This window comes from Amphiura filiformis, chromosome 1 (assembly GCF_039555335.1).
Source record: "Amphiura filiformis chromosome 1, Afil_fr2py, whole genome shotgun sequence".
Classification (NCBI taxonomy): domain Eukaryota; kingdom Metazoa; phylum Echinodermata; class Ophiuroidea; order Amphilepidida; family Amphiuridae; genus Amphiura; species Amphiura filiformis.
In genome coordinates, this window is record NC_092628.1 from 99,087,214 (window position 1) to 99,115,209 (window position 27,996).

A 27,996-nucleotide genomic window follows, 5' to 3' on the forward strand; every position below is an offset into this window, starting at 1 on the left:
GACAGGTGTTTGCAAATGACATCCAATGTTGTTGATATTAATTGTTTTAAATTAATTAATTTTTATAGTTTGATGATCACAAACAGTACATCGATTGCAAAATAACAGGCAGTGATTACAGCTCATGTGACAAGCAACAGTGTTAAGCCTGATCCTGACTCCACTTCGCAGCGCGATGCGATGCTTTTCAAACATCGCAGCAAAAGTTGAACATTGTTCAACTCCATCGCGGACCGAAATTCCCACCACGTGATGAGAATTTTCATCGCTGAGCTCGTACAAACCTGGCTCAGATTACAGTTTTTATAGCATTGCAGCATCGAATCGCGCTGCGATGTGGAGTCAGGACCGGGCTTTAGGAGGTTGAAAATTTATTCAACACCCATGAGATCATTATTATCAATTGATTGGTTTGATGCTTGGAAAAGGCAAGTTTGTTATGAGTAGGAATTGATTTTCTGCAATAGCAATTGAGTGTAAATTCAGCCTTGTCAGCTGCACATTATTTATTTGGTATAAATTGACAAAATATATGTACCTCTATACATGCATTTACCAGTAAGTTGTCATTGAGTCTATGTATTAAAGGCTAGTAGTGTATAATTGCATTCATGATACCAAACTACATACTTCACAATTTCATTTAGATAACATCATATAGAAATATATTCAATAATGCAGAAATAACCAAGTTGAAGTACGGATTCAAAAGTTGCACCCCTATTGGTTTGTGGACATGACAATAATGTTATTCAACATGTTCAATTACAGCGAGTGCCATGGACAATAAGTGAAAACTCATGACATGCATGATGTGTGCAAACCAATAAAACCAATAGGGGTGCAACTTTTGAATTTGTATCTTCCATCAGTTTCAGTTTTGTACCTTGGTTATTTCTGCATCATTTGCTGTCACTGATATCTCAAATTAACGAAAACGTTTGTGACACAGTGCAGGTAAATGAGGCACATAGAGAGAATGTCAAACCTGAGATGTTTATATTATATTGTTATCTGCATTACAGTTAACAAACATTTTCATAACAATATCAACATCATAAAGCAATCCTTTCAAAAATAATGAATGATTGAAAATCATGTTGTCGGACACTGTTGAGTGCAATTTATCAATAAAAGCATTTAAAGTTCTTATTGGTTTAAGGGGGAACTACACCTGTCGATAAATTTATGTCTATTTTTGCATTTTTCTCAAAAACTAATAACACACTGGTAACAAAAGTTATGTATATTATTGGGGCAAGGATTCCAATTACTACACTGAAATTTCAGTGACCCAAGACAAGCGGTTCGTTATTTATGATAAGAAATAAGGTACCGCTATGATGTACCTCATTTCCGATAATATATACTGAACCGCTTGTCTGAGTCACTGAAATTCCAGTGTAGTGAATGGATTCCTTGCCCCAATAATATACATAACTTTTGTTACCAGTGTGTTATTAGTTTTTGAGAAAAATGCAAAAATAGTCACAAATTAACCACGGGGTGTAGTACCCCCTTAAGAATTCAATGAAAAACACCTCTGGCTTGACACATTAATGACAATAAGTGTATAATGTTTATGCACCAAAGTTCTTCTAAGTGCATTATTAGACATATTTTGACCTTGTTCACATTTTGACCCATCAACATGGTGTTTGCCATAACCCACCTCATTTAGTAACCTTCATGGGGCACATATTTGTGACTGTACTAATACTGAACTACCAATAAATCATCTACAACATGATTTGTCATCTGTTACATGAGACACATATTTGTGACTGCCAATACGGAACCAATAAATCATCTACAACATGATGTGTCACTCTTTGCAATGCTAATACGAAAAAGGATACCTTAATTGAGAAACCTGTAGTGGTCAGCAGGATTTGTTTTTCAAAAAAGAATATTTTTGACTGCACTACTGAACATCTTCACCAATATTATCTACAACTTGATATGTCAACTCTTTGGAATGCTAATATGAATAAGGATATCTTGATTGAGAATCCTGTAGTGGTCTGCATCTCTTCACCAGGTTTCTTCAGAGTTCTTTGTTTTTTCGAAAAATAATATGCTCAAAATAGTCAGGACTCATAATAGCCTTGTGTATAATGCCATGGTAATTCAGCCATACTGAACTGTTATTCATTGGTACCAAAAAGAGTTCCTCCAGCATTTATTGAGGGACAAGTCTGAAATCAATAAAAATTGTCCCTTTAAGGTTGAGGGTTGCTAGATGTATGCATGTAGCACTTAGCACCTTATACACACAAATTTCAAGTATGTGCTCAGTTGCATTATGCAACTGAGCACATACTTGAAATTAAAGTTAACCTGGCACATTGTAAAATAATCTAGTACTCTACTTTGCCCTCCATGGGCAAAATGCATGCATTGCAGAGTACAGACTGTTACCGTCTAATCTTTTTGTGTTAGCTTGTATAGCTCCTTCCCAAGGTCTGTAAGTACATCTCTATACTCCAAATCCTGGAATGAAAGGAAAGCCATTTAAAAAGTTGGTGGAATTTATGTCTAACAACATCTTTAATTTGGGCTCATACTGCTCATTGTTGCCAGATTGGCATGCATGAAGTTGGGTTAGACCAAAACTTGGATCATATGTCAGTGTACTATGCTTCGTCCTGAGTTCTATTCAACTACATCCATGCACTCCAAGCCATGGAATTCACTGACTAGTCTACTAGAATGCATGCAGCTGATGACCTTGAGAAATAACCGGGAGAAATAAACAATTCAAGATCAGAGTAGGCCCTATGCTGGTGGTGATGACTTTGTTTATTTAACTCGAAGAATTTAGGCAGATATGAAATGTGCTGGATATGTTTTTTGTTTGTGGGTGAATTTGGCTATAATCAAAGAAATCTGGTGCATGACTCAATTTCAGTCCAGATTGACACCAAACACGTTCAAGTTGATAACCGTGAGCCATTTTGCGAGGACAGACAATTTTGGAGTTATAAATTAGAGTATTTTAGGATAGGAGTTAATGTTTGGTTTGTTGTTTAAGGGTACATTTCCCATTATTGGTGGTCTTTTGGATTGTCATGAAACACGGTAGATGTAAGCGCAAAAAAATGTCATAGATTGTCGTGAAACTTTGCTTGATGTGATCACAATTAAGCTCCCATAATTGAAAGGCATATCAAGGTCATAATGTGTTCAATTGAGCATTTCCATGAAAGCGTGGTGGATGTGATCACAATTAGGCTACCGAACATATTCAAGGTCATGTCAAGGTCATCTGAGGTCTGTTGTTGGATTGTTGGACGGTAATGAAATTTGGTGGGTGTCATCATCTTTCAGCGGGGAAAATTTCAAGGTTATCTGAGGTCAACTGAATTGATTGTTGTATGCAACCGACATTTTCATTGATTTTGAGGCCAATTCATGACCATTTTCAACCAAAATTCAATACAACATTTCCCTATTTATAGTAAGATTCTGATTTAAATATATTTAGCACACATTTTAAGAGCAAAATTTGTATTTGTATTTCTTAGTATATCCTTGGTGGTATTTACCAATAAATACCCATATGTCCCATCCGGTTAATTATTTTACACACAAAACAAATTACCAGCATATCAGGCACTTATCAATGCTAAATTATGAAACTTGATCTGCAGCCGTGGCATTGTCTTTTTAAAGACATTTCTTGTTTTCCAGTCAAATTTAATTCAAGAAAATTTATTTTTATAGGGTGATTACAATCAGGTGATTACATGTACATATTAAAAATGGTAACTAAAATTGACCAAATAAGACTATTAATTATATTTTGGGACTTTTTTTTTTAATCGCATGTCGTTGTCCCAAGGAGCGCGACATTATTAAGGGGTGGGGTATGAACGTTTGGACAGTATTTATTGTGGGACATACATCAGACATATCGAATTGCATTCTGAATCTGAAGAATGTCCTTCTGATATCAAATAATTTTGAAATTTTTTGAAATTCGCAATGTAATACACATTTTATGGCAAATGATTAAAATTGATATTTTTGATATTTAACAGTACTCGAAGTAAACTTTATAAATCTGATGATTTATACTTAAAGTGTATGTAGGTGGGATGAAAAGCCAACAATCAATTGAAAATTTTGACTTTTCGTATTGAAGATATGGATTTTTTTCCCCAAAACACCCACAAAAATTAGGTCTTTTGGGAAAAAAATCCATATCTTCAATATGAAATGTCAACATTTTCAATTGATCATCGGCTTTTCCTCCCAGCTACATACACTTTAAGAATATATTAGATTTATAAAATTTACTTCGAGGACTGTTATATATCAAAATGTGAAATATCAAATTTTAATAATTTGTCATAAAATTTGTATTATATCGTGAATTTCAAAAATGAAAATTATTTGATATCAGAAAGACATTCTTCGATTCAGAATGCAATTCGATATGTCTGATGTGCTCTAATGTCCCACAATAAATACTGTCCAAACGCTCATACCCCTTCCCTTAAAGCGTTTTAAAAATATTTTGCATTATTTCATGCGATTTTACATTATTTTTCATTTTTATATATTTTTCAGTGATTTAGAAACTAACAACTTTGGCTAATTTTTACAATAATTTACACAAAAAAATCATAATGTAATGATTTTTCCTGTTAGTTCACATTATTTCCTGCGATTACATATTTTTTCTTGTGATTTATTATTTGTATGTGATTTTTTTTTGAAAAGACCTAAATTTTTAGGTGCTTTTGGGGGGAAAAAATCAATTTTTCAATACGAAAGGACAAAATTTTCATATGTTGGACGGCTTTTCATCCCAGCTACACACACTTTAAGCACATATCATTAAATTTATACCATTTACATCGAGGACTGTTAAATTTCAAAAATATTTTATGAGATTTTGAGTGATTTCACGGAATTTCATAATTTGTACAACTTTTTCCCAAAAATACTTTTGTCAAAATGTGTCAACATTTTAAAATAGTTAAAATAGTTTGTCGTTTTAATTCCCATTTTCCCCCATGTGACATGTCAAATTTGTATTTTGTTTACAAAATAACAAGTAGCCTACTGAGCCTATAATACATATAAATCATGCATAACTCACTAACGAAAAATTGGAATCAACTAAAATTTGGGGAATAGGCATTTTGTGGATATCTACTCGAAACATACCCAAAGTTAACAGCTGAAATTATGCAAATCTGCTGCACATCTCGGTATCCACCTTTCCACTAGGGGTCTTAATTTGGAGAGACTGAAGGTCCAAAGAAGGGGGTTCATTCCATGAGACTGGGGAAAATCTTACCAAAAAAGGGGGGTCTTTCCATGAGACTAGGAAACATTTGGGGCCAAAGTATAAAAATAAGTATAAAAGATGTCGGGGTCCCGCATTCGGTGAGAGATTATCAGAAATGTGTCCAAGGTGACAGGCAAACAAAAAGGGGGTCATTGGATGAGAAGGAGTTCGGTTAAACAAATAATGGGGTCATTTGGGTGAGAAGGAGTCCTGCAAGCAAGACTTCAGTCTTTATCATAAACATATTGACATCTACAGACCTGTATCAGTATCTAATAACGTCCTAATGATAAATGAAGATACTGAGTTACAGTTACTGGAACTAGGGTCAATGTGGCCACACTTAAACATCCCCGTCACCCAATTTTAGCGAGTGCCCCCTCCTCGATTTAGGGTGAATTTCAGGTTTATTGGCATTACTCTGGGCCATAATTTAATTTGTGTCTTGAGGTGCATGTGGTGTTTCCAATTTTTTCCTAAAATCTAAAAAATTCTTTATTGTTATAGCAAATTTTGTACACTTTTGTCCATACTATATACTATAAATAGTTGGGCAAATTTACCATAATTTTAAACAGAAATAATAAAAAGAATGTTGGTCTCCTCATCAATTTTTTTTAATTTTTTTTTTTAATCCCAGCTGCATACCCCTACCCAAATCATAAAGAACTTTCCCCACCCCTTTTGTAAATACTAACTCGGGCGACTACTAGTATTTTAATTTAATTTAATTTATCCATTTTTCTTTATTCTTTATTCTTGTTTCCTTATAACAAGTCTTGGGATATCTTTTATAGAACCTATATAGGTCTTCATTTCTCTTGCTTGAGTGTAATCTTTATTTGTCTGAGCTGAGTATTTAAATTGAAACACCACTAGGTCATGCTCCCCATCCACAATATTTTTTCCGTAGTTAACATTTGCATCATGATATACATAATGTACATACATATTATGAGGTTAAATTCCACATAATGCCATTATTATTTCCTCTTGCCTAACAAAAAGAAACGAAATATATAAAATTCTACCAAGGATCCACCCGGTTTCGGAATCGACAACATATGGGTCAGATGCTATACCACCATGACCACTGTGCTACGCGTCTTTTTATGATAATGATTACGGAATAAAATGCATACACACGATATACTATGACTAGTATTTATTACCAGTGAATATCTATATAGTTTCCGATCAATAATGAACTGAACTCTAACCCTATAACCCTAATAGGCGGGACACCACGTATACAGTTGTTTAAACAGGCTCCCATTAAAATGTTAACTACGGAAAAATAGTTCTCTTCCGTCCCGCCCAACATAGCGTTGATAATATCAGCAAGGATATGGTCATGTTAAAGAAGTATTTTGTGATACTTTTATGACATTATTCTGTAGGTATCCATGAAAAAAAGCTTTTCCCCAAAATGTCAGTTGATTCCGATTTTGTGTTTGCGAGTTATGCATGATTATGTGTATAACACTGCTCCGTAGGCCACTGTGTTGTAATTTTGTTCTGTTTCAAACCAGAACAAAATACAAATTTGACAATGTTTTTGCTATTGAAAAGAATTAATCTGCAAGAAATTTTCTGAACATTATGTAGCCAGAGGTTTCCAGTGGTATAAAAATCTCAACTTTTTTTGAGAAAAGTGGGGGGATGAGGCTGTGGATCACGAAACACTCCTTTAATGTCTGCTTTAACAGCTATGCCTCCAGTACATGACTTTTGACTCATAATAAAATCACAAACATTGGCAGCTTTTAATCATGTTAATTTAGATTAGGCATTCCATGTGTAGCCATTCAGGTTTTCAGAATTGGAAAGAAAAAGTGCAAGGTATACTAACATAATGTGTACTAAGCATGCAGACATGCTAAACTGAACAACAAAATAAAAATAGGTAAAGTTTGATGGCCAAATATGACCAATTCCAGATCCCATAGCAGTGTCAGGTAAACAATACAAAAGTACAATGGAACAAGTGAAGAAAATCACTGTGTGCACTGTGCACATAAGCACACAAACCAATCAGAATTAATTATGTGAATGTTGCTATCTTCAGTATAGATAGCAGATGCCTGTCCCAGCCCAATGCTAGTGCTATGGATGCTAAAGCTTAAACAATTTTCCACAAAATGTCAAGAGTGCCCACAGATCATGGAAAATTAGTTTTTCAAGTTTCCAATATTTGTCTTGGCCCTTCAGAGCCATACCACACCTAAAATAGAGAAATATGGTTGATGACAGCAGTGGCCTTTCTCAGTTCTTCAAATTAAAGAAAATAATTGAAAAAATATACCTGCCTGAAAATTCTAAAATATTTTGTTCTCATCATATTATAAATAAGGGCAATTCATGAGTAATGAATTGGACACTGTTAGAGTGAAAATGCCTTCTTTAAATCACTTTGAAAACAATTATAAGGCTTTGTAGAAATACCAAATTGGTCAATAATATAATATTAACATTAATTCTACGGATTTTGAACAAATGGCAATTTAATGACAAAATGTTAACCTTGTCCATATACATGTATAGGCACACTTTTTCTCATATTTTTTGACTACCTACATCTCAGTCATTTTAAGGAATGTAGATTTGAAGCAAGAAAAGAAACCTTTAATCGTTAGCTTTAATAAATTGAAAAAAAATATTTCCCCTCAATCGGCTCACAACTTTTGAAGATATGCTGTTTTTAAGAAATGTACACCTTTTCCCCTCTATCCACGGAGGAGGTTTGGCTACTTCAAAGATTAAAATGAACACAAATATAATGCATGAATATCAAACATTACTCAATGATAACTTTATAAAATAACAACTTTATTTAGGGAATGGGCTTTACCGGGCTATGGAATTTGTTACGTGTCATAATTGTGGGCAAAATGGATGTGGGGTAATTACTTATTTTTTTGGTTATTTATGCCTTTGTTTATTATGTTTCTTACTTTCTTACTTTGTTGTTTCTTGCTTTCTTTTTATTTACAACATAAGTAATTTCTCTTTTTGGGATAAAAGGTAGCCCTGAAAAGGTCTGTTTGGGTAGTCTTTGGTTCTTCTGAAGTAAATTTACTGTGCTGCTCTGCCATCTACCTGGTTGCCTTCTTGACAAATACCTGTTTCAGCCCTGGTCCTCATTGCATCAATCGCGTTGCATACCAATACTTGTGAGTGCAGCAGTGTCTGGTTGCTGAAGATATTGGAGTTGAGGCTAGCTGATCCTCGCTCATAGACGCCGCTTTGGATGTTGCCCCAATGGAAGAAATCAAGCGGTGTGAGGTCTGGTGATCTTGCAGACCATTCCAAAGCCATACCTCATCCGTGTACCGAGTGAAAAACGGGGACATTATCTTCATAATTATTTTGGTTTATTTAAGCTAACGATTAAAGGTTTCTTTACATACCAAAATATATTTGATCACCTTTTCAGAAATAGGAGAAAAAGAGGGCTAATGAGGGTTCTGGTTTTTTTTTTGGGGGGACACCCTGTACCATTATAGATCTTTCAACTTCAGAATGTTAATATGTGAAAATATGACTCACCTAAATTGTCATGCAGCCTGATGCGGAGGCATAAGTTTTCCAAACTGCTTCAAATATTGATCGATATGCATGAAATATAGGTCACTAGGTTACAAAAAAGTAAGGGGGAAATAAAGGCCCTGGCATTTGAAACGAGCAAGGGTCTTGTCACCCAGGATTCAAGAAGGGGGATTTTGTTTGTTTGCTTTATTTCTTCTTTAACCTGGGACACTCAATCAGTTGAAAACACAATTAATCATCTGTTCTTCCTTGAGGCCCAGGGGAAACTAGACTCAGCCAACTATGAGCAATCACCCTGTCCATCCCAGAGAGATGGAGAGTATTCTGCAAGATGGTTCTGAACCAGTAAACCATAATAAATGGCGACAACCTCAGAGAGGAACAATGTGGATTCCGAAGCTCCAGAGACTCTACTGATATGATATGTTGTTTGTCATATGGACGATTATAGAATTAGCAAGGGAAATATGAATGCCAATTCACTGGAACTTTCTTTCTACTGACTTCCCAGCACATGTGTCAAGATGAGATGGTGAAGATTTTTTTTTCACTTATATTATAAAAAATATCAGCCTGAAATAAAACATCCCATTTTGTTGTTGTGATTTAATTTTGGGCAATTGATATGGTTTGGGTATAATTGTTAAATTGCCCCCACATAGTAGAACAACTCCCATTCCATTCCAACCCACATAGTAGAACAACTCCCATTCCATTCAAAGTCTATACCAGAATGACTTTGATGTCTTGATGTCCACCAACAAGACAGAAAGGCCATGTGTTGCACTATTCAGGAATGTCTATATATAGGTGGTCAAAAGGTCCAGTCGTTAGGCACACCGGAATTGAGAAGAATGACTGAAAAGAGGGCGAGGGCGAGGGGACACAGGCTCAGGATCAGGCAAGTGGAAGTATAAGAGATGCACATGCTCCCTCTTTTAAATAATATTAAAATATTATTTAATTGCGTTGCTTGGAACAAGAAAGTAGCAAATGCTTACATTTGTCTGTGGTCATGGTGGACATTGGTGGCAGGCCTCTAAATGATACCAATTAGGTTGCTCTTCCGCAAATCAACATGATCAAATGTATTCATTGCATGGCAGGAGGGGCAGAGGCCAGAGTGACGGAAACTTCAAATCCCTACAACATTTTATAAGCTAAGGGTAATTTTTACTACAAAAACCAGCAAAATGTTTTGAAATTTCTTTCAAGTACCATGGTTTTGGACTATTTTACCCCCACTTGAAAATTACATGTGCATGCTATACTTTTTTTTAAAGTTTATATTTAGTATGATTTTAGGATTAGGTCAATTGTTTAGGCATCAGTGTTAGGGTTAGGATTATGTTTAGGATTAGGGCCGTTGTTAGGGTTAGTATTTTGGCGATATTATTAAAAAAGGACAGTCACAACTAAAAAGGCGTTCATTGGTACTGAGATACTGGCTATTATAATGAGGTTTAGTTGTAAAATTTCACCAGTAATTTAACATAACTAGTCATGAGATATTAGGCCGTTTTTAGATTAGGCTTACATAATACATGATAGATTTGTCCTGAGATGACATACGCTACACATTTCAATTTTTGCTGCATTATAAACCTATACTGCACATACTAGTATGAGATAATTTTACATAGGCTAACCATGTCTCCATCAGCAATTTTGATGTCAATGTGGATATTTGTCCAGTTGAGCATGTGCTCACACAATGTTAAAGTTGGTTGGAATTCCAAATCTTACATACCATTTCATGCACATTTGTATGAAGATGGTTGGTTAGGTAGTTTTGATTGAGAAAGTCATAAAATATATTAAAATTACGTATGGTTTTTGAACACACTGTATCCACAGATCCTGATTTCCAGGATATGTGCTGTATCTCAGCAAGGCAACATAACTCATTATTGAAGTTTGATTTTTTTTAAAGCCTACAATGTTCTTAGCACATAATTAGTTTTAACACAAGAAGTTTTGATGGGGGTAAATAAGAGAAGAACAAAATTGTGTACTTTTTGGACCAAAATTTAACTTATCCACCCTATTATGATATTTGCAAGAATAGTTTCTTTATTCTAGAGAATCCCCTATTCTGAATGTCCACTCCTAAAAAGAAACAAGGGGTCTTTTTCTTGTGAATTCTTATGTCTTCTTTAGGGTTTTAAGAATAATAACTGGGGTAATTCCACTCCTAAAAAGGGGACATTTTTCTTGGGAATTCCCATGTCTTCTTTAGGGTTTTGAAAATAATAAAACAATGGCCGATTTGGTGGACTTTCCACTCCTAAAAAGGTGTCTTTTCTTGGGAATTCCCATGTCTTCTTTAGGGTTTCCAGAATAATGACAACCCCTTTTGGAGGAAAATGTGCACTCCTAAAAAAGGTAAAATGGGACTAAAGAAGACATGTAAATTTGTACCATAATGTTTTGGGAATTCCCATACCAAAATTATATCCGAAATAATGGGAATTCCCATTTTGAAAAAAAAATGCTTAACAAAATGGGAATTCCCAGTGTCCCTAAAGAAGACATGCAAATTTTTGCCAAAATTTTTGGGAATTCCCAAGCCTAAAAAGGCGTCTTTTTCTTGGGAATTCCCATGTCTTCTTTAGGGTTGTGAGAATAATGGCCATTTTTTTTGGGAATTCCCAGAGCAAAAAATGGTGAAAATTTTTGGGAATCCCATGTCTTCTTTAGGGGGTGTGCCTTTAATTTCTGGAATAGCCCAATGCAACTGAGCACATACTTGAAATTAAAGTTAACCTGGCACATTGTAAAATAATCTAGTACTCTATTTTGCCCTCCATGGGCAAAATGCATACATTGCAGAGTACAGACTGTTACCGTCTAATCTTTTTGTGTTAGCTTGTATAGCTCCTTCCCAAGGTCTGTAAGTACATCTCTATACTCCAAATCCTGGAATGAAAGGAAAGCCATTTAAAAAGAAAGTTAAAATTACAATAACAATTTTCCCCAAAATCGTATCATTTTGCTTAGATATTTCATGCTTTTTCACAGCAAATATGAAATCTATACACGAATCCGACTTGACACATTCCTACACCTCACTGGCGACCATAGCTGGGGCCTTCCATCCATTTTACATGACGCCAGCATCACAGGCGTGTAGCGTTTACCGCTCCCGTGATCGCAATCCAAACAAACTACGCTAGTTTGGCATGGATGGCCCCAGCTATGGCCGACTTAATCCTGACCATCACTTGGCTTGTCGGATTCGTCTATACTCTATATTTTTAAATAAGTTAAGGCAATATACAGTTGACATTTTTGGTACACATCATTAACAAGGAGATCCGTGGATCACAAGTGTCATTTTCACATTTTCTATTTGGTTGTATTATCTGTTCCAACTTCGATGACACCTTTGTCATTTTCAAAGGTATTATAATAGATTCCATAATTAATACATTTGAGCGTTTGGGAAATGGTTAAAGGGTTTTGGATCTTGACTATTGTCCAAAATAGGTAATGGAATTAAGTATTAATAATGATCTCCTCCTAACTGCATAGTGTAGAATAAAGTTACATTAAAATCCATTGGATTGTGTGGACAAAGGAGCATTCAAAAATTTTTTTTAAATGACCAAAGAAATGACCTTTGACCTGTGACCTATGACATTAAACATAGCAAAAAAATGCCTCTTTAATCATGGGCAATAAACTTTAGAAGTAGTGAGCGTTTTTAAAAACCTTAACCAAAACTTTAACATACATCATCCATACATATGAGACAGCATTTGGACTGGTTAGAGTCTCCATGAACATTCAGTCAGGCAACACAAAAAACAGGTTTTTCGCCTCAAAAGCAGGCCTCAGTAAATCAATGTTTTGATCAGAAGTAAAACCAGCAGCTTGCATATCTTTAATCCTGATTGTCTCAGCTTCATTTTGATAAATAATTAATACTATTAGTCTCCAATAATCTTGTATTATTTGGCAACAAGCTCACTTTAATGGTTGATTTGTCAATGGCTAATGTCATTCTGATGTCATTCTCCTACTAAAACACTCATATCTGCTCATAACCGGACTTTTACATATATCGCTCCGCACATCTGGAACAACTTACCAGCTGAAATCAGAAGCTGTGACACATTCTCCAAGTTCAAAAAATGTCTGAAAACACACTTGTATCCAAATGATGAATAATGTTTTTGCTTGTATTGTATATTATATTTGCCATTTTCTCTTATTGCCGTTTTCACCGGTTCATACTGCGCTTTGATCTTGATGTAACAGCGCTATATTAAATGTACTTTTGTATGTATGTATGTATGTATGTATGAGGGTACCAATACAGACATCATCAATGATGATACAAATGAACTTGAATTAATCCCAAACTTGGATCTCCTAATTCCTCAATACTTAAGTACAGGTTAACATACCTTGTAATTAATTTTGGGTACTCCTTCGAATCCATGCATTACACCATACCAGCATCCAGCCATCACACCTGTAGAATCATTGTCACCTCCGTGTATCATGCCTCGATGACATAACTCTTCCCATGAATCACTGGCTCCAAGGAAGGCATCATAACTTAAATAAATAAGAGACCCCCAATCTATTAACTAGCAGGATTATAATGGCGTAGCATGACTTGGCCGAGAGGTTAAGTTGGTATGGATGTCATGTGATAAATCGTGTGAACTACTACAGGGGCGAACTACTACATATTGGTAGATCTCGGCTGCTGTGTGTCCAGTAAGAAGCTGAAACAGGGCTGATCACCCGTAAAGCTGCTGGGACTGGACCAAAATAATTCCCAGCAAAATTCATGATTACGAAAACTACAAGCAAATCTTCCAAAATACCGAGGGTAGATGAGCGGCAGTCTACTGTTGACTTCATGACGGACCAGCGGGAACTCGGCACACCATCAACTGTTGGCCCTGATTATTGTCGCCTGTCTACCTTCAAACCTCTTGTAATATCTACTTATAATGTCCGTACTGTAAATCAACAAGGGAAAATGCATCAGCTATTCATGGGCTGTGCTGATGCAGGTATTGACATTACCTGAATTCAAGAACATTGTCTCATTACACCAAGCCCAACCGATGAACTTTGGTCAGATGATAGGAACTGGGTTTTATTATTCAGTTCTGCTACCAAGCAAAGGCACGGAGGAGTTGGTCTGGTCATGTCCAAGCACATTCACAGATGTCTTAAGAGTCTTGAAGCTGCTTCCGAGAGGATACTATTTGTAACATTCCATGGCAACCCTCAGCTCAGCATCACTGTTGTATATGCACCCACTGAGTGCGCAACATCTTCTGACAAGGAGGAATTCTATTCATCTCTATCTGACCACCTGGATGGTATGAAAAGGAACAACATCCATCTCATCCTCAGCGATTTTAATGCCAGAATAGGAACAGACAGTCATCTTTCCCATCCTTGGGTCATTGGTCCACATTGCTACCATGATTCAACAAATGACAATGGTGAGCGCCTGGTCAACACCTGCCAGGAGTACAATCTCAGACTGCCCAGATGAGATTCCCGCAACCCAGGAACCGTCTCTGGACTTGGACCCATCCAGCTGGATCAACCCATGCACAGTTAGATCACATACTAATAAACAGCAAGTGGGTAAATTCTCTCCGCAACTGTCGAGCATACAACTCAGTAGAAGTGGACTCCGATCATCGTATTGTGAGCATCCGTCTAGCTACCAGTCTGCGAACTAGCAAAGGAAAACCTTGCAAGAGACCAAAATTCAACTGGAAGAATTTGCAAGATCCTGATACAAAGGAGGAATTTCAGCTGGAGCTATCAAACAGATTCCAGGTCTTGAGCATGGATGACACCACACCCATCTCTGATAGGTATGAGACCTTCGAAACAGCGGTCCGTGAAGTTGCAGAGGAAGTTATTGGAAAGCAAGAGCCATGCGGACTACCAAGTTGGGTATCAGATGCAACCATCTGACTTAAACTTGAAAAGCGGTACTCCATTTCAAAGTCTCGCCAATCTAGAGAAAGATGGAGGAACTTGAACACCAGCCTTAACAACTCTTATAAATCTGATGAGCTTGCTACCCTCAATAAGCAGATGGAAGATCTGAAGCTGGCCGACGAGATGAGGAATTATACTACCACCTGGAAAATTATACACTCGCTTTCTGGGAAGAACTAAAGGAAAGGGGTGAAAGTCAAAAAGAGAGATGGATCAGCTCCAACCAGTGACCATGAACTGCTTGAGGAATAGAAGGAATATTTTAGCTCACTCCTTAACAACGATAGTGGCACAGCAGCTTCAGAACTTCCTGCACCAGCTGTTGAAGATCTTCCTATCATCACCGAGCCCCCAACTCGTGAAGAAGTAGTCAAAGCAATAGCCATGAAGACCAACAAGGTAGCAGGATTGGACTGTGCTATAACTGCAGAAGCACTTCAGGGAGGAGGGGATAGCATGATTGATATGATTCTCGAATTCTGTATGGAAGTATTCTCAACGCTGACACCGCCACGTCAATGGGTTATGAATGTAATCATTCCTCTACCAAAGAAAGGTGACCTTTCTCTCATGACAAATTACCGTGGTATTTCGCTTATGTCCATTCCCGCAAAAGTGCACAATTAGATCCTTCTGAACAGGATCCGACAACACATTGATCCTTTACTGAGAAGCAACCAGGCTGGTTTTAGATCGGATCGCAGCTGTGCTCAGCAAATACACATTTTGAGGAGGATCATGGAAGGCTTCAAGGAGTACCAACTTCCCTTAACAGTCACTTTAGTGGACTTCAAAAAAGCCTTCGACTCCATCACAGGTCTGTCATGTTTTCAGTCCGTCATGTGGTCAATGCCATCCAGGTGCTCTACAAAGACTCCAATAGTACCGTTATGGTAGATGGCAGTATCTCAGAGCCTTTCCAAGTAACAACTGGAGTGCTTCAGGGTGATGTGTTGGCACCATTCCTGTTCATTATCCTGGTAGACTACCTTCTGATGAAATCAACTTCTGGAATTGACGCTGGAATTGTTACCCACGTCGGTCAAGCAGGTATCCTGCCAAGATGCTGAATGACCTGGACTTTGCTGATGATATTGCCCTGCTGGAATCTTCCATAGCCCGGGCCCAGTCACAGCTTACTAGGACTGAAACTGCAGCAGCAGATCTAGGCCTTGTCATCAGCGCACCTAAGACAGAATATATGACTGCAAACTGTAACGCCCAACCAGCACTTGAAGTCTATGGTAGTACCATCAACCATGTCACAGACTTGGGTATTTGGGGTTCCAAAGTATTTGGGTTCCAAGATGGGCTCTAGTGTTGGAGACCTAAAAAGAAGAAAAGCGCTGGCCTGGGCAGCTTTCTGGAAACTGGAACGCCTTTGGAGAAGCCTGTCGCTGCCAATCGAAACAAAAATCAAGCTGTTTCAGACAACGTGTGTTACTGTCTTTCTGTACGGGTGCGAATCATGGGTAATTACCAAGGACATGGAAAACAAGATCAATGCATTTGCAACATCATGCTACAGAGTCATGTTAAACATCAAGCGTGTGGATCGGATTCCAAATGAAACCATCTACAACCTGACCAACACCACTCCACTGGTTGCCAGAGTCAAGATTCATCAACTCAAATTTTTGCGCCTTGAAGATGGCGAGCCTGTGAAAGAATATGCGCTTTATATTCCACCACATGGGAAGAGGAAAATCGGGCCGGCGGCGCACACTGTACTTACAGTGCTTAGTCGCCTGTGGAGGATGATGAAATCGTGTGAAATGTGTATGTTTTGTCATTTGTTGAGGGATCTTTCAATGATGTATTGCTAGCATATCAACATATCTATGTACACACACACAAAGATGCAATTTCACATGCATGTAAGCCAAATCAAATGAAATTGCTCTGTTGTGCTGGTGTGTGTCAGTGAGTTTGTACTTATGCACTATGCAATAGGGGCAAAACCCCAATAGACCTTTTCAAATCAAAGTTTTTCTAAGACAGCTGCTGTTTGTTTATGAAGATTGAAGACCAAGTTTATAATAATATTCCGGGCCATCATGCAGCTGTTGGAGTGGGGCACTTGCATACACTTTGTTGCAACTAGTGCACATGCCGCCTAGTTTTCCAAACATTTTCGATGTTGATATGAAAAGATCTGTAATAGCTGATACTGCTCTATACTCTCTATAGCCCCACTTTGACACTTAAGAGCAGGTGTCAAACAGGGATATCCCCATTTGCAGGTGTATCCCAGCTTTCATAGTTTATACATACATGTGCCTATACCCATTTTGAAAATGCACATTCACTAACACACACTCTCAAGTGTAATAATCCAGGGAAGGCTTAGATACTTACGCAATCATTGGTGCATCATGTCCACTTGCCCCACCCCATCCTTTAAAACTAACAGACTTGTAGAAAGCATCTCTTTCTTTGATGCCATATGGCTCAGGAAATGTTGGGTCAGACTGGCCATCTGTTAGGCCTCTATTCTGTAAATATGCAGTCCACTGCTCTGTAAAATATGACCTTGAGGATACAAAAAGACAAGTTTGTACTTGAAAATTGTTATACTGTTTATATATCTCTGATAACTGGAACGTGTATTTGAAAGCAATCAAACACTAATATGTTAATGAGTTTGCACAAAATTTAGAGCTTAATGAATTATTTCAGTATCATTGAGCATAAGTCCTGCTCATGTACTGACATCAGAAATGCAGGCTTCCAGTTTCGAAAAGTATCAACATGATCATAGGGTTTTAGTGTGACATAAATCTGTGTATCATCAGCAAAAATCGTGAGATTTATCGGCTTGAGTATTGATGAGATCACTCAACAGCACTGTATAATAAATAAAATCCAAAGGTCCCTTGACAGATCCTTGAGGCATACCCCAAGGAAGAGAGGTATCACACATATTTTGTTTGTTCACCATTCCACTCACCAATTTTCTTTGTTTTCTTCCACATCTCTTCCTATTTCTGTGATGTAGTCCAGTGCTTTTGGTAATGTGTCCATGAGTCCAACACCCCATTCTCTGACTAAGCAAGACAAAAAAAATAAATTATAAAACAAATTGGCTGAACTGGATATTAATATTTATACAATATTGGATGGCTTTCGAGAATACTGCACGAGTTATGAAAATACAGACTGAGATGAAGGCGAGTTCTGTATTTTCATGTTTTCATGACGAATGCGGTGTATTCTTGTATCACAAGAAAAAATCCAATATTATTATCATCATATAATATGAAGCTTTTTTGATGCTTTTTGAGTGCTAAAGTACCAAAAGACACATGTTGGTGCCATTTGGAAACCAGTCCTTCAGTGTAATCATTTTCATCATATTTGCCGGCGGGACATAGAACAAACTGTACAACTCCACGTAATTCTGGTTTCATACTTTCATGCCGCTTGCCGCGGAGCGGCATGACGCATGAGTAGTGCAGCCAAACCGACACAATCAAGGCTTATGATTGGCTGATACATCATGCCGCTACATGACAGGGGCAATTAATATACATGGGGTTAATATTGAGTCAGTACTCTTTAGGTCTAATCTCTTTGTTGATACACCGCATGCCTAGCTCATGTCATGCAGGTGTAAAGATGTTGACAATAGACTGGTATGGGAGACACCTGGCTGCAAGTGAGATGCAGGAATGTGTAAAGGTCTCCAGTGACTTTCATAAATTCAGTTTAACACTTACTAGGTTTATTTTGCACAGCATATGAAGTAAATAGTGCTGAAGCTAAACTTCCAAGGTACCCAGTTGGACAGTTATGTGTCATTCTACCACTCTCTACAGCTATCGCTATGAGATCTTTAAGCTGCTCTGGTTTATGGTAGCGTAGGCCTATACACATGGCTCTCATTGCAGCTCCACAACCACCACCTCTGTGAAAAAAGAAATCACCATTTTATTGTAGTATTAGTTATGCATGATATGTGAATTATAAAGTTCTTTTTATGGTTTTGTAAAGTTTACTGAAAATATCCACATTTGCAAACCAAAAACCTTACATAACTTAAGGGCAGATGGGTGGTTGGTTGAATGTGTGAATGGTTGAGTGAGTGAGTGGTTGAGTGAGTGAAAACTGGGAATGTCCAGGCTCTATAAAAAGTCCCTGGTTGTAAAATGACAAACCCTCAGCATAGGTGTGTCTGAAAATGCCAAAATTGTATTACACTGGGGAAACCCTTGAAGATATTCACCAGGTCTGTTCATGAAAAACTGTTTTTTTGTAATTTCTTACAACTAGTCCAAAGATTTCCCCTTCTACTTGCAGATGTTTTCGAAAACTGACAGTTTTCTTTATCAATACTATTGTTGCACTTATCAGATCATCAAAGATGTGACTCAAGTTGTATTGCCCCTTGTCTCTGTTCATGGTTTGCCTTGCTTTCTGATGGTGAGGCAAAGAGAGTAATAGATATAGGAGATGGATTAAGGAGGCGATCACCATCAGAAAGCGGGGCAAAACCCTGAACAGAGACAAGAGGCAATACAACTTGAGTCACATCTTTGAAGATCTGATAAGTGAAAAATCAACTGGCAACTGCATTGCCAAGCAGCAGTCATCAGCTGTACACAGATCGTCATTGCAACAATAGTATCGATAAAGAAAACTGTCAGTTTTTGAAACATCTGCAAGTAAGTGGAAATGGACTAGTAGTAAGAAATTACAAAAACCAGTTTAAACACTGGGGAAACCAACTTGGGGCTATTGATCACCCTGGTTGTCAGAAAAAAACCCATTTTGGTCCCCAGTTAGTTTGATGTGTGTTCGATCGATCCCCATTGTCATGCAAAACAAGACTGAGTGAGTGATCGTATGAAGGGATGAGTGAGTGGGGGGCAGCTAGTTGTATGAACAAATGAATAGATATCTCCATAGCTAGTACCAAACAGGATGTGCAGAAACATTAGGGTCCCTGTTTACAAAGCAGATATACCAGACCACTCATGTTTTGGGTTTTGTGAAACACTGGGGTCTCAAAGCTTTCAAACTAGTACAGCAGGTTTCCTTTTTTTGAGATTTGCCAGCCATTTTGATTAATCTGCTATGAGAGCTATGAATGTCACTTAGCATATCTGTCACAAAATCATTAAGTTTGTCTATTCCACCCAGGAGCAATCTCAAATGACAGATGGATGGGGTGGCTACCTAAGATATTGTTTTAAACATACCTTCTATTAAAGGGTACAACATAGCCTTTTGGATCACTCATCTTAAACATGTGGATATTTTGCGTTGTTGTTCCACCTGTGAAAGAAATAAAAAATGTTTTATAATCAGAAGGGCATAGGTTTCTTCTGGTTAATCAGTTCTAGAAACACAAATTATTATAATTAAAGACCGAATTAAAAAGACTAGTTTGCGTATGACGTCCTGTCAACCAGACCAAAAATGCCGTACTGCGCAGGTCAGCATCCAATCACGCTGCGCCTTTGTCCTGACGTCAGACGCAAACTAGTCTTTTTAATTTGGTCTTCAATTATAAGTGTGCAATAAACTGAAAGGAAACCAACTTTGAGATAAGACCAAAACAATTTACAAGCTCCATAATTGTTTTTTCATACTCAACAAACACTATCTAATACTACCATAAATTACTGATTAAATATTGATGCAGCTCTCTGCAAAATTTAGTGTTTTAAATTGTATATGTGACATGATCAAGGGGAATGAGTCACATGTCGATCCTAGTCGAAAATGAGTTTTACATATGTGACTATCCACCACAACTGAGCCCGGATGTCGCCAGTGCCACTATTGAGATCTGCTCCATTGAACTTAACAATAAACAATAGGAAACAAAGGATTTATTGACTGTTTTATTGATTTTTCACTACTTAAATGTCAAGTACTATAATACTAATAGACATGATATACATCATTTTAAAGCTAATTTCAAGCAGAATATTTTGGTTGAAAATATCTCAAAAATGATGATTGGCGACTTCAGGGCTCAGTTGTGCTGGATGGTCACATATGTTTCTAAAGAGGACATTTAGCACTTTCAGAAACTGAAAATCCCATGTTGATAGGACTTTCTTTGCGAAGTTACGTCGATTTATCAATCGCTGAAAACAATATAAAACAAAAGAATTTTAACACTTTCTTTGCCAATATATCAAAATCAATATTAGCGACATCCGACTCATTTCCCTTGATCATGTCACATATAATTTTATATATATTTCTGGCAAAGATCAATCATCTATCACCAAATGACAAATGCTTTGAAACCAATTTGCACTATTCACTTCAAGAAAACCACAGAAATACTGGGTGTCTAAAAAGATTTGTGAAAATAATCTAAACTAATGTTAACAAATGTAAATTTTAAAATTATTAATTAAAACTTCAACATACTACTTGTTTATTTCGCTTACTAGGAGCGCTTTCGAGGTACTTCCTCATCACCAGCCGATGTTGTTAGCTCTGATGTTTTCTTGGAAACGGCTAGAGTAGTGTTGAAGTCTAAATTAATAATTTTCATTGTTATTACCACTACGTATGAATCTGCAATTCTATATAAATGTAAATTTCCTTTTCATGATATAATTTATGCACATTCTACTGTGAATGTCAAGTTCACAACTTGTATACTTAACCCACATTCATCATTTTGTAGCATTCAGTGAATAGGAGCTAAGTGCAACTTTCAAAACTGACTTGAAGCCACTCAAGCGCCCATAACTCGACCAAATGATATCGTAGAGCAACAAAAGAGGTATCAAATTGTGCAGGAGAAAGCTGCGCTTTATATACATTAGATAAGTTTTTGCTATATATTTCAATTCCCGATATATCTGATGACCATCTATAATTGTTTCGATACTTTCTGGGTTGAGTTTATAAAACAACATAGGAAATAAAACCTAAATTAACATTAATTAATGACATAATTTAATCACTTGAGGTTTATTTACCTGGGGATCGACCACTCATATCCAGTGCTCCTTTCTTGTATGTGTGTGCTAACTCCATATATAATGTATCACCAATTGGTTTATTGGTACATAAAGCTATAAAAGAAAAGACAATGAATAGAAACATACTGCAACATGAAATTTTGAACTTTATTTGGAAGGAAAATTTCCTACAGCATTATTTAATAATAAAATCCACCTTTTTATACTTTCTGGTACAGATACAATTAAACTTGGGGCACCAGATAGTATCTCCACAGTAAAAATATCAACTTTTTCTGTTAGTTTATCTTATCCTATCTTAATATCTGGATATTGTACACATTTTTGATCTTGCATTCACTTTTCAATTTGGTGTCCGCATATTAAAAGCAGTACAAGGGTTTGTGGGCATCCGTATGTGCTTTACATCTAGTGTAAAAGATAATCACAATCAATTCTCACATTTACAAATTATTCTTTGCAATTTGAACAATTTTAATTAAAACATAGTGGTTCGTGAACCGCTAGATCCCCTGCCTGTCGTGGTCATAGGAAGGGTTGTGATAGAAATAGAAGGTGGTTTTCGGTCACGCTGGGCTGCTTCCCATAGCAACTGCAAGAAGTAGCAATTTCACCCTATTTGGTCCCATTTAACCCATACATTGTATGACACTGTTCCAAAACTCACCGCCTACCTGAGATATATCTATGCTGCAAAGATAGACATCTATACTTGCTTATATTGAGAGATATTGTGTTGGCAAGGTTTAGGATGCAAGACTGACATGAGCACAAACTTTTTGGCATGCAGGTGACTAAAACTTTGTAATGGCCTTTTCAGTTTCCATTCTCATAGACAATCACATTAATTTATCACAATATTGAACTGTCCTAGCAATTATAGTTCCCACACCCAATCAAGAAGGTATAAACAAATTCCTAGATCAAATTTATGATTTCCCAGTGTGCATACATATAGTTCAAAAGGTAGGATTCCACAGTACAAAATATACACCTTATGAAGGCAAAACATGTTGCAATTTAATCAGGAAAATAAATCCCACATCAAAATTTGCTTTAGAAATCTTCCAATAAACTCACCTTTGGCTGTTGCTATATGAAGCACTGTGTCATCACTCACTGGCCATTTTTTTACTACAAGAAAATATATCATAAATAATTTATTGGGATTTTAAAAACTTTCTTTCTTTCTTATTTTTATAACCTGGGTGAAAAACAAGATGCAATACTGATTAGAACTGGCTGTGAGGTCTTTGTAATCCACTGCATCTGCCCCAGAATTAAAATGTGGTAATGGAGATTAAAAAATTGTTAATGATTATATCCTCCACCGGGGATGAAACCCAGAATCTCTTGTACCAGAGTTAAAAACCTTGACCACTTTACCATGCTGCATTCTACTAAATTGAACACTATAATCAGTGCAATTTCCTAGATGAGGAGGGTGATGAGCATGGCTGCTGTTAGTCCTGTACATTTAGCTGTTTAGTTCATAGTCACAAAAATATAGTTACTCACATTTAATGTGAAGTTTCTTGATACCACCCAGTTTCTTTAGATCCTTGTGAATATCCTCTCCAACAAAATTGAACTCCCAGTCACCTCCTTTGAATCCCATTGCATCACCCACACCACTGAGAACCATTGCTGCAATGTAGCGTTCCTCCATCACTCTGAGTAGTTGATGTACAAGTCTCACTCTGAGTAGTTGATGTACAAGTCTCACTCTGAGTAGTTGATGTACAAGTACCTGCAATATATCATGATGTGATGAGTGAATAAAACAAAGTTAAGCTTGTTTTGAGCCTAACATTTTACAGATCATGATCATTGGCTATCTCTTTATAATACTATGTTTGGTAAACTAAAATAGCAGACCTTTAAAAATACATGTCAGGCCTACCATATTGAATTAAATTACTGATATGATGCTTAAATTTGAACCATTCATCCACAAATCGTCGAAACATATTTAGATTTCAGCTGCTGATCATGGAAAATAAGTTTTTCAAGATACTTGAACTGTCAATATCACACCATAAAATTAATTTGACAAATGAGGTATGAGAAAATTGTAATTCATTCCAATGCCTACAATGCATGTACTACATGTACGCTCGCCGATCGTATTATATCAGTATCAGTATGAGTATCGGTTGTGTCGGCAGGACAGGGTCCCTCTCTGCATTTCACCAACTTCCGCACATAACTAAAACTCGTGAAAACAAGATGTAAATTTCTGAAGACGAAAATTTCTGAAGGGGTGCTAAACTAGTGATGAAGGCGCTGCTTGAAGACTTCCACTGTTGGTGAATTATATGTGGGCGACTTAAAAAAAATGACTCCAAAGTGGTACATTTTGTCCGAAAATTCAAATTCGCTATCCAAGTGATTTTTGTGTGTTACTTTGAAGTTAGTATGTTAAAGTTTGTGAAACAATTGAGGGGACAGTCTGAAAGCATCTTTTTTTTTATGGTACATGTACCACAGAATATACCCACTTTTAAAGAAAAGTCACATGAAACTTTGTTTGTTTTTTACGTATCTAAAATAATGGTTATCAACACTACTGTAACATTCAGAGGTAATCTGTGACATGGTTAAATGGTTAAAGACAAACAAGCCCTTTAAAGTATATCTTTGCCATCAAAAACTGAAAAAATATCATTTTTCACATTAAAAACACTGATTTTTACTCACTTGAGGGGCAGAAGTTTTCATTCTCAAAAAAATTAACTGTAGTTAAACTGTTTAACATACTTACATTATAAACAATACCTGTCAGAAACTATTCCAAAAGTTTCAAGTTCATAGCATAATGCATGACAAGGCACTGCAGGATCCAAAATGTATTTGTACCATATTTGTACATTGGTGTTACACTCCTGATGTGCCAACTTTGATAGGAAATTGCTATTCTGTGGATCTCAGAATCCTTGTCTTGTTTAGAAATCAAGTATTTAGATTGTCCAACATATATGAAACATAGAAAAGCTCATTCTACAACAATTATTATGGGTGTCTTTGAAATGTTTTGTCCCTTCTGCAAGAATTTATCTCAAGTTTTTAATATTTTAATGACAATTCAAAACAAACAGTAATTAACACCATGTAAACTTGCCTTTAGAATGTCAACATAGTCTTGTTTTAACCATTCTGAAAATGTAGAGCTAATGCTTCAAGATAGTTCAACACCAAGACACATAATGTATATACTTTGTTCACTTTGTGTTACCCTCCTGACACACCAAGAGTGGTAAATACTAGCAACTCTTGATGATCACAAACATTTGACATTGTTTAAAAAAATAACTGTTAGGGATGTTAAAGTAATGCTGACAATCATAAATATATTAATTATACATAAATTAGTTATAAAAAGTACAAATATGTGGCTAAACATAGTGCCTGTTATGGTACTTAAGGCAAGGTGAAGCCCTGTTTTTGAACAGAACATATTAACATTGCCATGATTTTTATTTTTGTTGGTTATTTGTACTTAAGTTTATATGATTACATGATATATTATTGATAATATTGCCATAAATTTCACTTTATAATTGTGCATTGGTGTTGTTTTGTTGTCAGGAGTGTTTACTTTAAAATGGTGTTACACTCCTGACAACCAACTTAATGCACAATGAAGCAGACACATGTAACATAGCATGTCTGTTTCCATCATTATTAGTTTATTTGCACTAGATACAACAACAGAAAAATATGATTGCTCAATTTCATCAGCAATAACATTGTCAAAATCCAGGATAAAATTCAATGTTACATTCCTGACATTCTTAGGGTACACAGTTTGAACTCAAATTTATAATAAGAAAATGTAATTTACAAACATCAATTTAGCATTGAATGAAAGGTAACAGAACACCTATTCAAAATATGGAAATTGGAATTTTCAGCTGTTGATTAATATTCTTTCTTGAGTGATTTTGTTGCTAAATTAGAATTTGACCCCCTTTTTTGAAAATGTTGACTTCATTGGTAGATGACACATTTTTTTGTACTTACAAAAGATAAATTACACAGATATTTGGTAAAATCATAATATAAGGGTACATGTTACTGGAACAAATATCAGGAATCAAATTTAATAGGTCTTACTTTTGCTATAGCTTACAGAAATTTCATGTTGAATTTCAATGTCCACAAAAAAACGTTACCCTCCTGACCATTTTTGGCATCAAAAATTCTCATATTTTTTTTCCTGAAGCAGCCATAGAAAAAATTTTCTGGTATTGAAAGGTGGGCATCATAACTCATATATATTACCTGCTCTAAAAATCATTTCAATTTACAAATATAGGGTGGAAACTGAAAGGAGTCATTTTTTTTATTATATCGTAACTGCACGGAGCATCGTGCTCGACGTGTGTACGTCCAAGCCACGGTACATGTTACTCGATCGTTGAACTCTGAATAAAACCGGGTCGACCCGGTTTTAATACAAAAAGTTAAATTTTACTATTTATTATATTAAAAGGGCATTTCGTGATCCACAGCCTCATCCCCCCACTTTTCTCAAAAAAAGTTGAGATATAATTTATGTCACATGGGAACCTCAGACTACATAATGTCAATTTACATATTCTTGCAGATTAATTCGTTTAGTAAAGATATCGTGAAATTTTAATTTCGTTCTGGTATACCAGAACGAAATTACAACACATTGTCTATGGAGCAGTGTAATACACATAATCATGCATAACTCACAAACGAAAAATCGGAATCAACTGAAATTTTGGGAATAAGCCTTTTTTGTGGATATCTACTGAAAAATGTCATAAAAAGAGGGTGCTAGGATCTTTTACGTGGTAATTTTAGTATACCACTGAGCAAAATTATGCAAAAAGTAGAAATCCGAGTAAAATTGAGGGCGTCGCTGTGTAGCCCGACACATCATGGCCCTACGTTGCTCCTTCCTCACAGTAAGGCGGAGAAGGCCAGTGGAAATCGTAGTGACGGAGGTGTGAGTACCTTAGCACTAGAACTCTGGCCATAGTATCCGTTTTTACTTCTACTAGGGCCAGAGGCACTTACATTGAAAAATTTGTTGGAGATGCTTGAACGATCCAGTACAAAAAATGACAGCATTTCAATGCTTGATCGAGGTCACTAATTAACATGATAAAACCCACTTGAGAACACACAATCGCCGGTCATTTCTAAAGATGCATTTATACTCAATCGCTTTTGGAGAAACCTGAATAATCGCACGCATGGTCAGTGTACTAAATCGCCGTCGTATTTGCCTGCTGAGCATGCGCATGATTCGCTGTTTTTCAAAAGCGACACATAGGCCTATATTGACACCCTCTGTCGGTCAACACTCTCTAAAATTGCACACATAACTTGTGTAGTTAGCGACAATGATTCAGTCTGGGTATAAACATAGCTTTACACAATGACTATTAAAATTTACATAGGCACAAAAGACCGTGTTCATGTACCGTTACTCAGCCAAACATGGCAGAGTAGGTCCCGGATCTTCTGTACATGTTCCTATCTCCTCAACGTTATACCTTTCCAACAAGGAAAGAGATACGAAAAGCGAACGTCTGGAGTACCTCGGGCTAGTCGCTGTGAAGCAAATCACACATTTATCTAGTCCGAATAATCAGACCCAGAACAAAATATTAATTTCTGACATGATCATGTACTGGGTCTGAACTGTTTCCATATGAAATCTTGATGGCAAATTGGACAATAGAAGCACATGGTTCTACGTGACAGCTTTTTAATCCCTATTCAGGTTACGTGAATCACGCTATTGTGGACCATCCTTCTGATACTTGAGTGTTTGGACAAGCGGAACGGTTTTTTGTCTACCTCTCTGTTTGTAAACAAACCAGGAGGTCGAAATCGTCCTCCTCGCCGAATACGAAAGTCAGCGTAATAGTACGGCACTGACATTTATCATGTTATGGCTTTAAGCTTACCTTACTATAACAATATTTTATATTTGGCACCGACAAAAATCGAGAGAAGCTCATAAGTCTATGATCTCATCTTCTCTGAAACAGCATATCAGAAGAAAACCAACCTCTTCTGTGTTTGTGGTAGATACTAGTAACAACGGTTCCTGAGTCATAGATCTGATACGTAATGTCTATTTTTATTCTCACTTCATGTTTTACAAGTACTTCCGCATTGGGCAAAAATAATCAAGGGCGCACACCGCTAAATAAAGTC

The 27,996-nt window shown here is 36.6% G+C and overlaps 1 protein-coding gene across 1 annotated transcript; it reads right to left on the reverse strand.

Moving 5' to 3' along the window:
- Positions 1-11,645: 11,645 nt before the first annotated feature.
- Positions 11,646-27,905, reverse strand: LOC140159708 (ADP-ribosylhydrolase ARH1-like). The gene is made up of 10 exons (XM_072183206.1): positions 27,744-27,905; positions 23,311-23,542; positions 22,873-22,926; positions 21,790-21,885; positions 20,041-20,116; positions 18,559-18,746; positions 17,790-17,886; positions 17,198-17,371; positions 13,264-13,417; positions 11,646-11,770 (listed from the first exon to the last, which is right to left on the reverse strand). The coding sequence occupies exons 1-10, from the start codon at positions 27,795-27,797 to the stop codon at positions 11,702-11,704; spliced, it is 1,194 nt and encodes a 397-aa protein (XP_072039307.1). The 5' UTR covers positions 27,798-27,905; the 3' UTR covers positions 11,646-11,701.
- Between the last annotated feature and the right edge of the window lie 91 nt (positions 27,906-27,996).